The sequence below is a fragment of the Heptranchias perlo genome, chromosome 24, assembly GCF_035084215.1.
Source record: "Heptranchias perlo isolate sHepPer1 chromosome 24, sHepPer1.hap1, whole genome shotgun sequence".
Taxonomy (NCBI): Eukaryota; Metazoa; Chordata; class Chondrichthyes; order Hexanchiformes; family Hexanchidae; genus Heptranchias; species Heptranchias perlo.
The window spans coordinates 4,495,323-4,509,564 of NC_090348.1; the positions used below are offsets into that span (position 1 = coordinate 4,495,323).

General features: G+C 48.8%; 2 protein-coding genes across 2 annotated transcripts in view; both read left to right on the forward strand.

The window, feature by feature from the left end:
- LOC137341807 (uncharacterized) overlaps window positions 1-194 on the forward strand; it is a 2,338-nt gene extending 2,144 nt beyond the window's left edge. Inside the window, exon 4 of the mRNA XM_068005310.1 lies at window positions 174-194. Within this exon, the coding sequence (XP_067861411.1) occupies window positions 174-194 (21 nt within the window). The remainder of the gene's footprint in view (window positions 1-173) is intronic.
- Window positions 1-14,242, forward strand: part of LOC137341905 (uncharacterized protein C3orf20-like) — an 88,792-nt gene that overhangs the window by 27,018 nt on the left and 47,532 nt on the right. Inside the window, exons 8-9 of the mRNA XM_068005411.1 lie at window positions 882-1,002; window positions 2,291-2,422. Coding sequence (XP_067861512.1) covers window positions 882-1,002; window positions 2,291-2,422 — 253 coding nt within the window. The remainder of the gene's footprint in view (window positions 1-881; window positions 1,003-2,290; window positions 2,423-14,242) is intronic.

Below are 14,242 nucleotides of genomic sequence, written 5' to 3' on the forward strand. Positions count from 1 at the left end.
CATCATCATCATCATCAGCACCATCACCACCATCATCGCCATCATCACCATCACGATCTCCTGTGACTGTCCTCCACATTAAGGCAGTGGCCTGGCCCCTGGCATTGTGTTTGAGACGGCCCACGGTTGCTCTTTCATTGACTTGTTCTGTTCTGCGGCTCTGTCACTTGCAGGTTCTGGACACCATCGGCTAATTCAAGGATTAGCTCATCCGCCTTTTGACGACATTTCCTCCATCGAGGGTCCTGCCCCTCACCTCCATCGAGGGTACCGCCCCCCTCCTCCCTCGGGTGTCCCGCTCCCCTCCTCCTTTGGGTGTCCCGCTCCCCATCTCCTTCGAGGGTGCTGCTCCCCTCCTACCTTGGGGGTCCTGCTCCCCTCTTTCCTCGAGGGATCCGCTGCCCTCCTCCATTGAAGGTCCCATTCTCCTCCACCATCGAGGTCCCATCTCCCTTCCCCAGGTGCTCGTCCAACCTAAGCCATTGGCCCTTTCTGGGGGGAGCTGGGTTACCTAACCGCCCCCCAGCACCCCGTGGTGACCAGTCACGGGCAGTACCATCTACTGCCATTACGGTAACAGGTTTTAACACGTCCCCAACACATACATTTTAATAATACAAGTTGTTATGATCTGGAACACACTGCCTGAAAGGGCAGTGGAAGCAGATTCAATAATAACTTTAAAAAGGGAATTGGATAAATACTTGAAGGGGAAAATTTGCAGGGCTATGGGGAAAGAGCAAGGGAGTGGGACTAATTGGATAGCTCTTTCAAAGAGCCGGCACAGGCACGATGGGCCGAATGGCCCCCTTCTGTGCTGTATAATTCTATGATTCTAAGTTTAAAGAGTAATTGTCTCTAATTGATCGATCTGTTACCAGACGTGCAATGGTCCTGCTGTTCCACGAGGAGGGCGGGCTAATGATTGATGATTATGAAACTGTAACAAAGTTTTGGAATTGGCCGAAAAGGGGAAAGCTTCCTGAGCCGATTTGGATCGAGGTACGTCCCCTTCAGAATCTCAATCAGAGCTATTAAATGACAAAATTAAAAACCTCAAAATGGATTTGAAAGCAGGTCAGTGCTATTGAGCAATCTGCCTCTCCGAGGAGACTGTCTGGCTGGTAGGTGGGGGATGGGTGGAGGACAGGGGTGGGGGGTTGGGGATGGGTGGGTGGGGGACAGGGGGTGGGGGCTGGGTAAGATTGGGGGTTGGGGTGGGGTGAGGGTGGTGGATGGATGGGTGGGGGATGGGGTGGGGTGGGTAGGTGGGAGATGGAGGGTGGGGCAGGGGGTGGGTGGATGGGGGAGCTGATCCGATCCCATCAGGATCCTTCCCCCCCCAGGCAGTTAAAATTGCCCACTTTTCCCGCCAGCAACATAATGGGGGTTTCCCGCCCGCCTCAGCCTCTGCACTCCCACCCGACAGGAACATTAGCAACAGGAGGAGACCATTCAGCCCCTTGACCCTGTCTCATAGGAACGGGAGTAGGCCATTCAGCCCCTTGAGCCTGTCTCATAGGAACAGGACTAGGCCATTCAGCCCCTCGAGCCTGTCTCATAGGAACGGGAGAAGGCCATTCAGCCCCTCGAGCCTGTCTCATAGGAACGGGAGAAGGCCATTCAGCCCCTCGAGCCTGTATCACAGGAACAAGAAAGGCCAATCAGCCCCTGAGCCTGTCTCATAGGAATAGGAGTAGGCCATTTACCCCCTCGAGCTTGTCTCATAGCAACAGGAGTAGGCCTCTCAGCCCCTTGAGCTTGTCTCATAGGAACAGGACTAGGCCATTCAGCCCCTTGAGCCTGTCTCATAGGAAAAGGAGTAGGCCATTCAGCCCCTCGAGCCTGTTCCCCTATTCAATTAGATCATGGCTCAACTCCATTTCCCCTCCTTTGCTCCATATCCCTGGATACCCTCACCCAACAAAAATCTATTGATCTCAGTCCTGAAAGTTCCCAGCATCCATAGCCTTTTGGGGGGGAGAGTTCCAGATATCCGCTACCCTTTGTGTGAAAAAGTGCTTCCTGATTTCACTCCTGAATAACCTAGCTGTAATTTTAAGGTTATGCCCCCTTGTTCTGGCCTCCCCCACCAGAGGAAATAGTTTCTCTCTATCTACCCTATCGAATCCCTTTAACATTTTAAACACCTCGATTAGATCACCCCTCAACCTTCTACACTCGGGGTAATACAAGCCTAGTTTATACAACCTGTGATAATTTAACTGAACCGTCGTTACTGTGATATCAGAGTCTATGGGAATGTGTGACTTCTGTTCTATGCCTGCAGATTAATGAATACATCACTGTACGGATTATTGGGCAGTTCGCAATCAATTTCACCTACAGATGGCAGTACGAGTTCATTCGCTTTCCTCTCTCCCCCTTGCCAAACATAGTTCCTCCCATGCCGGACGAAATAGTAAGTGCTGATTATAACCTGTGCTGTTACAGTATAGCCCATGTACCCCTGTCTGAGTTTCCTTTGCCTGCAGACGGATGTGGTTGCATGCCCTAAAAGAAATAGTAAGTGTGCGCTGTTTTACTGGGAAGAAAGACCCCCCCCCACACAGTGTCCTGTCAGACAAATGAAAAAGCCCTGTTAATTGATGCCGGGTCTGGAGATTTCATCACATGACCTCCATCTCCAACCACCCCACCCGGTCGAACAGCCGCTTTCCCCTCATCCCCAGTATTTTTTATAACTAATGAACAAGTGTTGAAGAAAAAATGAAAAAACCCACACCATTAGTGCAATAACCCCACCCCCCAGCCAGCTGTGAATGATCAGCAGTAGACTGTGCATGTTGTGGAATGAGAGGCTGATGGCAGCTGAAGAGATAATTACTTCACAACGGACAGAGTCAGCAACACAGCTGAAATCAATCCCCAGAGTCCAAGCAACTTGTTTCAGTCCACAAGTAGTTGCTGAGGATTAATACTAAGCCTGCAGATAATTATCTCTCGAAAGCTATCATTTATACATTGACGATCTCTCCAGCGATCAGACGACCTTAGGTCAGCGTCCAATAGAAATCACTGACTATCCACAGGTGAGGTTACGGTGACACTGTTTTAACCACATTCACTAATATTAGTAGAAAACCCCTGACACACACTCACACACTACAGGTAAATGTACTTCACTCGTGTATATTTACTGAACAAACATCTCCCACCATTCAGTGTCCAAGGATGTAAAGCACTCACAATGATCAAAAGAACACTCCCACACTCTGCTTTCTGTCTTACCATTTTACCAACAAACACACAAATAGGTTAAAGTTCGTGTGTATACACCGTGTGAATATAAGGATTGAGATCACAGACCCAATGACCGCAACTATTCCTCATTATCTATTTCCTAATCAAATGCAATTAGCCATATGAGGCTGGTGGCTAATGTATTGGACAGCACTGGTCTAGTGATTATGATGTGCTAGTGATTATGGTAAGTCTAGGAAGGTGTACTGATTGCTCAAAACAGCTAGTGAATGTCTGATCATTACTAGTAGCACAGTGGATACCAGCCTGGTGTGGCACTGAGTTATACCGACCAGGACAGTCCTTGGTGCAGTCTCTGGTCTGTGCTCACTGTTAGCTGGGGGGATAATAACGGTGGTACAATTGTCCCCGATACCCCACGTTACCTCGTGGCTGGTTTCGCAGTGCTAGACAACATCAGCCATTCTGGGCCATCTTAAAACGACGCAGTCCTGTTACTGCTTGGAGTTATTTTTGTATTTTTACTGAATGCCAATGCTAAAGTACTATAAAAGATTAGGCTATATCCATATAGAGATGATTATGAGGAGTGTATTTCAGTACTTTAGGCCCAATGAATTCCATATTTGTGCAATATTTTAGGGTCAGCTACAGACTGATATGGCATTTTCATCAGCATCAGGCAAAATGCTCACAAAATTGAGACATAGGAGTAGAGAAGGAATCAAAAAACTCAGCAAAGCAACGTCAGTAAGTAGTGATCAAACGACGTAGATGGGGAGGATGGGAAGCTTAGTCTGTGTGTAATGTCCAGTGAGGATTAAACTCAAACTGGACATCACTAATGAATGGCAGCAGAGACAAGGGGAGGGGAAATCGGTCATGGGCAGTAGCCAGTTGGCTGCCCGTTTCCCACCGCGCCCATTTCCCACCGCGCCCGTTTCCCACCGCGCCCGTTTCACACCGCGCCCGTTTCACACCGCGCCCGTTTCCCACCTCGCCCGTGTCCCACCGCGCTCCTTTCCCACCGCGCTCCTTTCCCACCTCGCCCGTGTCCCACCTCGCCCGTGTCCCACCTCGCCCGTGTCCCACCTCGCCTGTTTCGTTCCGTTGACTTCACCAGGTTGCCATTTTGCTATCGCCTGTTTTGCACTATCTCCAAAGGCCGTCTTCACTCCCACAATGTATTAACGTCACCCTTTGTTTTGTAACATATATAAAGGGCTAATTTAGCACTTCCATTGGGGAAACCATGCTTGAATCCGGGTTAGACTTGGGGCCAAAGTATTGTAGATACACCACTTCAACCTGTGGGTGACAGGATCGCAGAATCACTCCTTTAAACACCTGGCTGTGGAATGGGGTAATACGTTAGCTTGTACCCATCAATCCATGGCTGTTGGGTTCTAGACCTCAGATAGACAGTTAGGAGGAAGTGTGGGGATCTGCCACAGTCGGCAAGGGAACATTGGAAGTCGGGGCTTGTTATCCCTGCACGGCTGTCAGGGGTCTCCTAGTATGAATGTCAGTGGGTAGCGCACTCGCCTCTGAGTCAGAAGTTTGCGTGTTCAAGCCCCATTCCAGAGTTTTGAGCACATAATTCTGGCCGACAATCCAGTGCAGTACTGAGGGAGTGATGCACTGTCGGAGGTGCCATCTTGTGGAAAAGACAATTAACTAAGGCCCCATCTGCCCTCTCAGGTGGACATAAAAGATTGTATGGCACTAAAATAGTCACTAATAAATCCAATAGGGAATTCAGGAGAAACTTCTTTACCCAGAGAGTGGTGAGAATGTGGAACTCGCTACCACAAGGAGTAGTTGAGGCGACGAACATAGATGCATTGAAGGGGAAGCTAGATAAACACACGAGGGAGAAAAAATAGAAGGATATGCTGATAGGGTTAGATGAAGAGGTGGGAGGAGGCTCGTGTGGAGCATAAACGCTGGCATAGACCAGTTGGACCAAATGGCCGGTTTCTGTGCTGTAGTTTCCATGTAACTCGATGACACTTTTCAAAGAAGACCAGGGAGGTTCTCCTGGTGTCCTGGCCAATATTTAACCCTCAACTAACACCCAAAAACATATTGGGGGAAAAATTGGATAAGGGTCCGTTCTGAGCGATGCGCTACCACCCCGCGCCGAATGGACCCTCCGCAGGCAGCACGTGAAATTCGTGCTGTCTGCTACTTACCCTGAAATCTCCGTGCAGCAAGCGCAGCCCTCGCTGCTGAGAGGCTGCACAGAGAATGAGGAAGTTGGAAATGGGGCGTGGCCAGCGCACGTCATCAGCTGCCTGCACTACTTAAAGGTGCAGGCACATTTCTAATGGCAGATACACAGCCAAGGAGGAGAAGGGAGAATGGCATCACGAGTAGCTGCACCAGCAAGAGAGCGGGCACCAAGATTCTCGGATGATGCTCTGAAGGCCCTGGGGGAAGGCGTGGACCAGAGGAGGGCAGCATTGTACTCGCAGGGTGGCTGGAGACCGTCTAGGCTGCACGTGGGTGCAGTGCCGCAAGAAATTTAATGAGTGGTCACGGTGAGTGAATGCAAGTGTCAAGTGGCACATCCTACCAACTGCACCAATACTCCATGCACGACACCTCCCATCACCCACCCACCCACCAACAAACACTGCAACCCATACGCAATGCTGCATCTCACATGCACATAATACCACACTTGCAGGCCACACAACCACCACTCAAGTCACACAAACTGGCAGCTATTCGACCATGACAGGCACATCACCCCCAGGGCACTCACTGACACACTGTCCTCTGTCTTGCAGGAGAAGGTGGCGTATAACACCCGGCAGCAAGAGGGACCTGAGGCTGGACGGGCACGTCTACACGTCCTCACCCCCCCTAGAGGATCATTGGACGGGCCGTCACTGCAGCCGTTACAATGTGCCGCGCTGGAGGTCCCGGTCAAGGGGGGGTCTCTGCATATCTAATGATCCTTCTCCTTTTCCACATCTCCCTCCTCCCATAATCTTTTCTGACTCATGTGCTGCACATGCTGTCAGCACACACCTCTTACTTGCTCCTCTCTCCACTCCACAACTCAACCTGTTTCCCTTTTTCATTGCAGATACCCAAGAACACGTGGTGGCACCCGAGGAGGAGGAGGAGGAGGAGGAGGAGGACACTGAAGCCACACTGTCACTCAATCTGACACTTGCTTCCACCGGCTCAGAGACCGACACTGCGCGTCCTTTAGAGGTTAGGTTAGAGGAGGAATCTGCACATGTGCGCAGGAGCCAGGGTGGAGGGAACGTATACCACAGGTGCCAGCTCGCCAGAGGGCGAGGTCACTCACTAGTTCTGCTGCAGAGGAGTCAGATGAGGATTTCGATGGGCCAGGCTACAGAGGGCGGCTGATGGGTGTACACCAACAAATGCTTGGGGCACTGGAAAACCTGCCAGAAAGCCTGCGCACAATGAGAAGGGGCATGGAGGAGTCCAGCTCCAACTTGGCATAGGGCTTTGCCCAGAGCTTGGAGCCCATCCTTTCCAACATGGAACGAGTGGTCACCTCCATCAGCGCACCTGTGGAACCCACCATGATGCAGCGTCTGATGACTGATGTCACAGCTTCCATTGCAGCACAAACATCTGCCATCCAAGGTCTGACTGCTGCATTGGAAGCTCAGACTGCTGCATTGGAAGCTCAGATTGCTGCTGTCATGGCTCTGGGGACCACTGTGGAACGGGGCTTCCAGGGCATCACAGGACTCCAGCAATCCGTTCTCCAGCCGATCACCAGGAGTGCTGAGGTGCCGCGGGAGAGTGGCTGTGGCGCCAAGGCAGTCGGACCTGCTGTCCTCTCTCAGGATGACAGCATTCCTGCTCCCACCCCTGCCACCCCGCCAGTGCCCCTGTTGTTGCCTGTCGGCCAGCCTGCTGCAGCCCATGCTGAGATGGTGCAGTCTGAAGCCGGGCCCTTCCGGCCCAGAGCTGCTCAAGGTCATCCTCCAAGGCCATCTGCACGCTCCTCCATTGAAGGCCAGCAGCCTTCCACCGTCCATGCTCCAGCCACTGGGGAAGCACCTCGGAGGAGCACTAGGATAGGTAAAGGCACACGGACAACAGGCACTAAGGGAATGCACAAGGGTGAATAGTTCTGTTATGTTTGCATATTTTCATTTATTCATCCATAAATGAGAGTTTGATTTTGCATTTGGTGGTGGTTTTTATTCATGCAAAGAGCTGAGAGGGACACCAATGTGTAATGTGATGGAGGGCGATTTGATTGTCTTGTGGGAGGAGAGAGGTGGGGAATGTAGGACTGTTGGTGAGTTGGGGGATGTAGTTCCAATTATTGATACTGGGCACAGATCAGGCGAGCAATCAGAGCCCTTGCAGACAAGGCGTGTGGTTCCTGCTGCACCCTTGCGTCCTCCTCTACCTCCTCTTCTGGCTCCACCCCCTCCTCCTCCTCCTCCTCCTCAGCCTCTTCCTCCTCCTGCACCTCCGCCTCTTCCTCCTCTTCCTCCTCCACCTCTGGCTCAGGGTCTCCTGCAGTCATTGGTGGCAAAGGCTGGTCCCTCATGATGGCGAGGTTGTGCAGCATGCAGCAGACTACCAAAAATCTGCCCACCCACTCAGGGGAGTACTGCAGGGCTCCTCCAGACCGGTCTAGGCAGCAGAAGTGTTGTTTGAGGAGGCCGATGGTGTGCTCCACGATGTGTGTGGCAGCATGGCTCTCATTATAGGCCTTCTGTGCAGGTGTGCGTGGACTCCTGCTCAGTGCCCTGCCCTCCTCGTCCTCCGGCTCCTCGCAGCTTGACCCGCTAGGCGTGGCCCCTCTGCACGCTCCCAGTCATGCTCAATGCCCAGCGGGAGCCCTAGCGGACTGCCCATGGTTGGCAGGAATGTTGTTCCACCAGGATTGTAGTTTCCCAGCCCGTAAGGCAGTACCTGCCAAAGCACTCGCAAAACTGGTGTAGGAACTCTGAATGAGAACAGGGAGCTTCAAAAAACACTTCCTACTCGTCCAGCAGCCAGAAGCAATAATCCAGCAACTAACCTGCAACACCTGCATGACCCTTTAAATAGCGCCGGTGGGGGGTCCTTCAGGCACTGTAAGAAACGTTTAGATGGTCAGGGATAAGACTTGTGCGTTGAGTTGAGAGTTAAGGTCCAAGATTGTGTGTATCGCTTTAAATCAGCATTGCAGACTGATTGCAGCCATTTTCTCCCTACTTTACATGCTTCCAGCGTTCGGGGTTAGCCCATGCTGTGAGCTCCCTTATGCAGCAGTGCGCATCCAAGACGCCATCTTGGATGTCGGAGGAGCCGTGCAGCGCCGAAACAACGGGCGCTACACAGCCCAATTTAGCGCCCATTATCTGGTCATTTATCTCATTGCTGTTTGTGGGCTCTTGCTGTGCAGAAATTCGATGCAGCGTTTGCTGCATAACAACAGTGAATACACTTCAAAAGTATTTCATTGGCTGTAAAGCGCTTTGGGACATCCTGAGGTCAAGAAAGGTGCAATGTAAACGCAAGTTCTTTCTTTTGGTCGGCACCTCAAAAGCAACGTGGGTCGAGTCTGAGGCCAGGCCCCTTCTAAGGATTTTACAACTGATATTAAGAATGGAACTGGGGGGTACCTGGATCCTAACAGAGTTAGTACGAGCCACAGAGACATCGAGACCTTTTCTACCCTCTTAGGGAGGAAAATAATTGGGATAGAAAAGATCTTGATGTCTGCCGCTACCTCTAACTCTGTGCCTTCTCCAACATCTTACTGGATGTTGCTGATCCCCAAGGCGGGCCTGGCCCTGCAGAGAATGAGTTTTGTCCTCCTCACTTGGAGCAATCCACAAGGTGTGCTGTCAGGAGCTGCAAAACCTGATCCTTAATGTAGTACGTGGGTGGGGGGGGTAGTTAATCTGACCGTCAGGATCAAATTAGCCAAGAAACATTTTACCAGCCTCTTCACTCTTTATTCTGTGGGCCTGAGTCCCACGTATCCCACAATGCTGCTGAAGAGTAGCTCGAACTGTATTACGCACAAACTCCACTGTTCACAGGGCAGATGGTTCAAAAATAAAAACTGGAAATGCTGGAAACGCTCAGCAGGTCAGGCAGCATCTGTGGAGAGAGAAACAGAGTTAACGTCTCAGAACGATGACCTTTCATCAGACCTGGAAGATGCGTTCGAGATTAACTGTTTTTAAGTAAGTGCAGAGCCTGGGAAAAAGTGGGGGGGAAGAAAAGAACAAGGGGAAGGAATGTGATAGGGTGGAGGGCAGGAGTGATTCAATGACAAAAGGGATAAGAACATAAGAAATAGGAGCAGGAGTAGGCCATCCGGCCCCTCGAGCCTGCTCCGCCATTCAATAAAATCATGGCTGATCTTTGACCTCAACTCCACTTTCCCACCCGATCCCCATGTCCCTTGATTCCCCGAGTCCAAAAATCTATCTATCTCAGCCTTGAATATATTCAACGACTCAGCATCTACAGCCCTCTGGGATAGAGAATTCCAAAGATTCACAACCCTCTGAGTGAAGAAATTCCTCCTCATCTCAGTCCTAAATGGCCGACCCATTTAGGATGATGGTGCAAGGCAAAAGGGGGTGGTGATCGCACAAGTAAAGAAACAAGAGATGGGTCCAGGGGAGGTGTAAATAGTTACAGCAGAATAGCAGAGGGGGAGGGAAGCATGGGAATTCTGGCAAAGAGGAGAAGGTTCCCGTGGCCCAGGAATGTGGCGGAGAAAGGTAGGTAGACCCCAGGAGTGCGGACCACCCCACCGACCGTGGGGCCCCTCACCCCAGGCTCTGGCCCTCACCTCCCCCACCCCAAGCACCGGCCCTCACCTTCCCCACCCCAAGCACCGGCCCTCACCTTCCCCACCCCAAGCACCGGCCCTCACCTTCCCCACCCCAGGCTCCGGCCCACACCTCCCCCACCCCAAGCACCAGCCCTCACCTTCCCCACCCCAAGCACCGGCCCTCACCTTCCCCACCCCAGGCTCCGGCCCACACCTCCCCCACCCCAAGCACCAGCCCTCACCTCCCCCACCCCAGGCTCCGGCCCACACCTCCCCCACCCCAAGCACCGGCCCACACCTCCCCCACCCCAGGCTCCGACCCACACCTCCCCCACCCCAAGCACCAGCCCTCACCTCAAGTTGGCGATAGTGTTGTAATTCAAACTGTTTAATGTCCTTTCCCATCTGTTTACCTCCATCAGTTTTTGGCCTTCCATACAGCTCTTGTTGCATTTCATACATGATAAGAACATAAGAAATAGGAGCAGGAGTCGGCCACCCTGCCCCTTGAGCCTGCTCACCATTCAACAAGATCATGGTTGATCTTCTACCTCAACTCCATTTTCCTGCACCATCCCCATATCCCTTGATGCCTTTAATAACTAGAAATCGATCAATCTCTGTTTTAAATGTACTCAATGACTGAGCCTCCACAGCCCTCTGTGGTAGAGAATTCCAAAGATTCACAACCCTCTGAGTGAAGAAATTTCTCCTCATCTCAGTCCTAAATGGCCTACCCTTTATTCTGAGACTGTGGCCCCTGGTTCTAGACTCCCCAGCCAGGGGAAACATCCTCCCTGCATCTACCCTGTCGAGCCCTGTAAGAATTTTGTATGTTTCAATGAGATCACCTCTCATTCTTCTAAACTCTAGAGAATACAGGCCGAGTCTACTCAATCTCTCCTCATACGTCAATTCTGCCATCCCAGGAATCAGTCTGGTGAACCTTCGTTGCACTCCCTCTATGGCAAGTATATCCTTTCTTAGGTAGGAGACCAAAATTGTACACAATACTCCAGGTGTGGTCTCACCAAGGCCATATATGATTGCAGTAAGACATCTTTACCCCTGTACTCAAATCCTCTTGTAATGAAGGCCAACATACCATTTGCCTTCCTAATTGCTTGCTGCACCTGCACGTTTGCTTTCAGTGACTCATGTACATGGACACCCAGGTCCCTTTGAACATCAACATTTCCCAATCTCTCACTATTTAAAAAATACTCTGCATTTCTGTTTTTCCTACCAAAGTGGATAACTTCACATTTTTCCACATTATATTTCATCTGCCATGTTCTTGCCCACTCACTTAACCTGTCTTTATCCCCTTGAAGCCTCTTTGCATCCTCCTCACAACTCACGATCCCACCTACTTTTGTGTCATCAGTAAACTTGGAAATCTTACATTTGGTTCCCTCATCCAAATCATTGATATATATTGTGAATAGCTGGGGCCCAAGCACTGATCCCTGCGGTACCCCACTAGTCACAGTCTGCCAAACTGAAAAAGACCCATTTATTCCTACTCTCTGTTTTCTGTCTGTTAACCAATTCTCAATCCGTGCCAGTATATTACTCCCAATTCCACGTGCTCTAACTTTGTTCACCAACCTCCTGGTTCCCCATTATCTATTCTACTAGTTACATCCTCAAAGAACTCCAGTAGGTTTGTCAAACATGATTTCCCTTTCATAAATCCATGTTGACTCTGCCTATTTCCTATTATTATTTTCTAAGTGCCCTGTTATCACATCCTTTATAATAGATTCTAGCATTTTCCCTACTACTGATGTTAGGCTAACCAGTCTGTAGTTCCCTGTTTTCTCTCCCTCCTTTCTTAAATAGTGGGGTTACATTTGCCACCCTCCAATCTACAGGAACCATTCCAAAATCTATAGAATTTTGGAAGATGACAACCAATGCATCCACTATCTCTATAGCCACCTCTTTCAAAACCCTGGGATGTAGATCATCAGGTCCTTGGGATTTATCGACTTTCAGTCCCATTAATTTTTCTAGTACTAATTTTTTACTAATACTAATTTCTTTCAGTTCCTCATTCTCGCCAGACCCTTGGTTCTGTGGTATTTCTGGGAGGTTTTTTGTGTCTTCTTCCGTGAAGACAGACACAAAGTATATTACCCCCAATTCCATTTAATTTCTCTGCTATTTCCTTATTCCCCATTATAAATCCTCCCGTCTCTGTCTGTAAGGGACCCACATTTGCCTTCGCCAGTCCTTTCCTTTTTACATACCTATAAAAGCTTTGACAGTCTGTTTTTATGTTTCTCACTAGCTTACTCTCATATTCTATTTACCCTTTCTTTATCAATTTTTTGGTCCTCTTTTGCTGAATTCTAAAATGCTCCCAATCCTCAGACTTACTACTTTTTCTAGTAACTTTATATGCCTCTTCCTTTGATTTAATACTATCTTTAATTTCTCTTGTTAGCCACGGTTGGACCACTTTTTGTGCCTTAAATGAATATATATTTGTTGCAAATTATGTATTAATTCTTTAAATGCTAACCACTGCCTGTCTACGTTCCCCAATTAACCACAGCCAACTTGCACCTCATACCTTCGTAATTTCCTTTGTTTAGATTTAAGACTCTAGTTTTGGATTGAACTACATCACTTTCAAACTTAATGAAGAATTCTATCATATTATGGTCACTCTTTCCTAAGGGCTCCTTTACAACAAGATTATTAATTAGCCCTTTCTCATTGCACAATACTAGATCTAAAATAGCCTGTTCCCGAGTTGGTTCCTCAACATACTGATCTAGAAAACCATCTTGTATACATTCCAGGAATTCGTCCTCCGCAGTATTAGTGCTAATTTGGTTTGCCCAATCTATATGTAGATTAAAGTCCCCCATGATTACTGTATTACCCTTGTTACATGCACTTCTAATTTCCTGCTTTATACCGTGCCCTACATTACCACTACTGTTTGGTGGCCTATAAACAACTTTCACCAATGTTTTCTGCCCCTTAGCTCCACCCAAACTGATTCTACATCTTGATCTTCTGAGCCAAGATCCTTTCTCACTATTGTACTGATCTCATCCTTTATTAACAGCACTACCCCACCTCCTTTTCCTTTTTGCCTGTCCTCCCTAAATGTTGAATATCCTTAAATATTCGTTCCCAGCCTTGATAGAATTATTTATTTCCACCTTGGTGAAATTTCTAGAATCCATTATTAAGGAAATGGTAACAGGGCACTTAGAACATCATAATATGATTAGGCAGAGTCAACATGGCTTCATGAAAAGGAAATGGTGTTTAACAAATTTATTAGAGTTTTTTGAGGATGTAATTTGCAGCGTAGATAAAGGGGAGCCAGTGGATGTCGTATATTTGGATTTTCAAAAGGCATTCGATAAGGTGCCACATAAAAGGCTGTTAGGGCCATAAGGGCTCATGGGGTTGGGGGTAATATATTAGCAGGGATAGAGGATTGGTTAACGGACAGAAAACAGAGAGTAGGGATAAATGGGTCATTCTCAGTTTGGCGGGCTGTAACTAGTGGGGTGCCGCAAGGATCAGTGCTTGGGCCTCAGCTATTTACAATCTATATTAATGACTTAGATGAAGGCACTGAGTGTAATGTATCCAAGTTTGCTGACGATACAAAGCTAGGTGGGAAAGTAAGCTGTGAGGAGGACACAAAGAGTCTGCAAAGAGATATAGACAGATTAAATGAGTGGGCAAGAAGGTGGCAGATGGAGTATAATGTGGGGAAATGTGAGGTTATTTACTTTGGTAGGAAGATAGAAAAACAGAATATTTTTTAAATGGTGAAAAACTATTAAATGTTGGTGTTCAGAGAGATTTGGGTGTTCTGGTACAAGAAACTCAAAAAGTTAGCATGCAGGTAAAGCAAGCAATTAGGAAGGCAAATGGTATGTTGGCCTTTATTGTAAGGGGGTTGGAGTACAAGAATAAGGAAGTCTTACTACAATTATACAGGGCTTTGGTGAGACCTCACCTGGAGTACTGTGTACAGTTTTGGTCTCCTTATCTAAGGAAGGATATACTTGCCTCTGAGGCGGTGCAACAAAGGTTCGCTAGATTGATTCCTGGGATGAGAGGGTTGTCCTATGAGGAAAGGTTGAGTGGAATGGGCCTGTATTCTCTGGAGTTTAGAAGAATGAGAAGTGATCTCATTGAAACATATGACATTCCGAGGAGGCTTGACAGGGTAGATACTGAGAGATT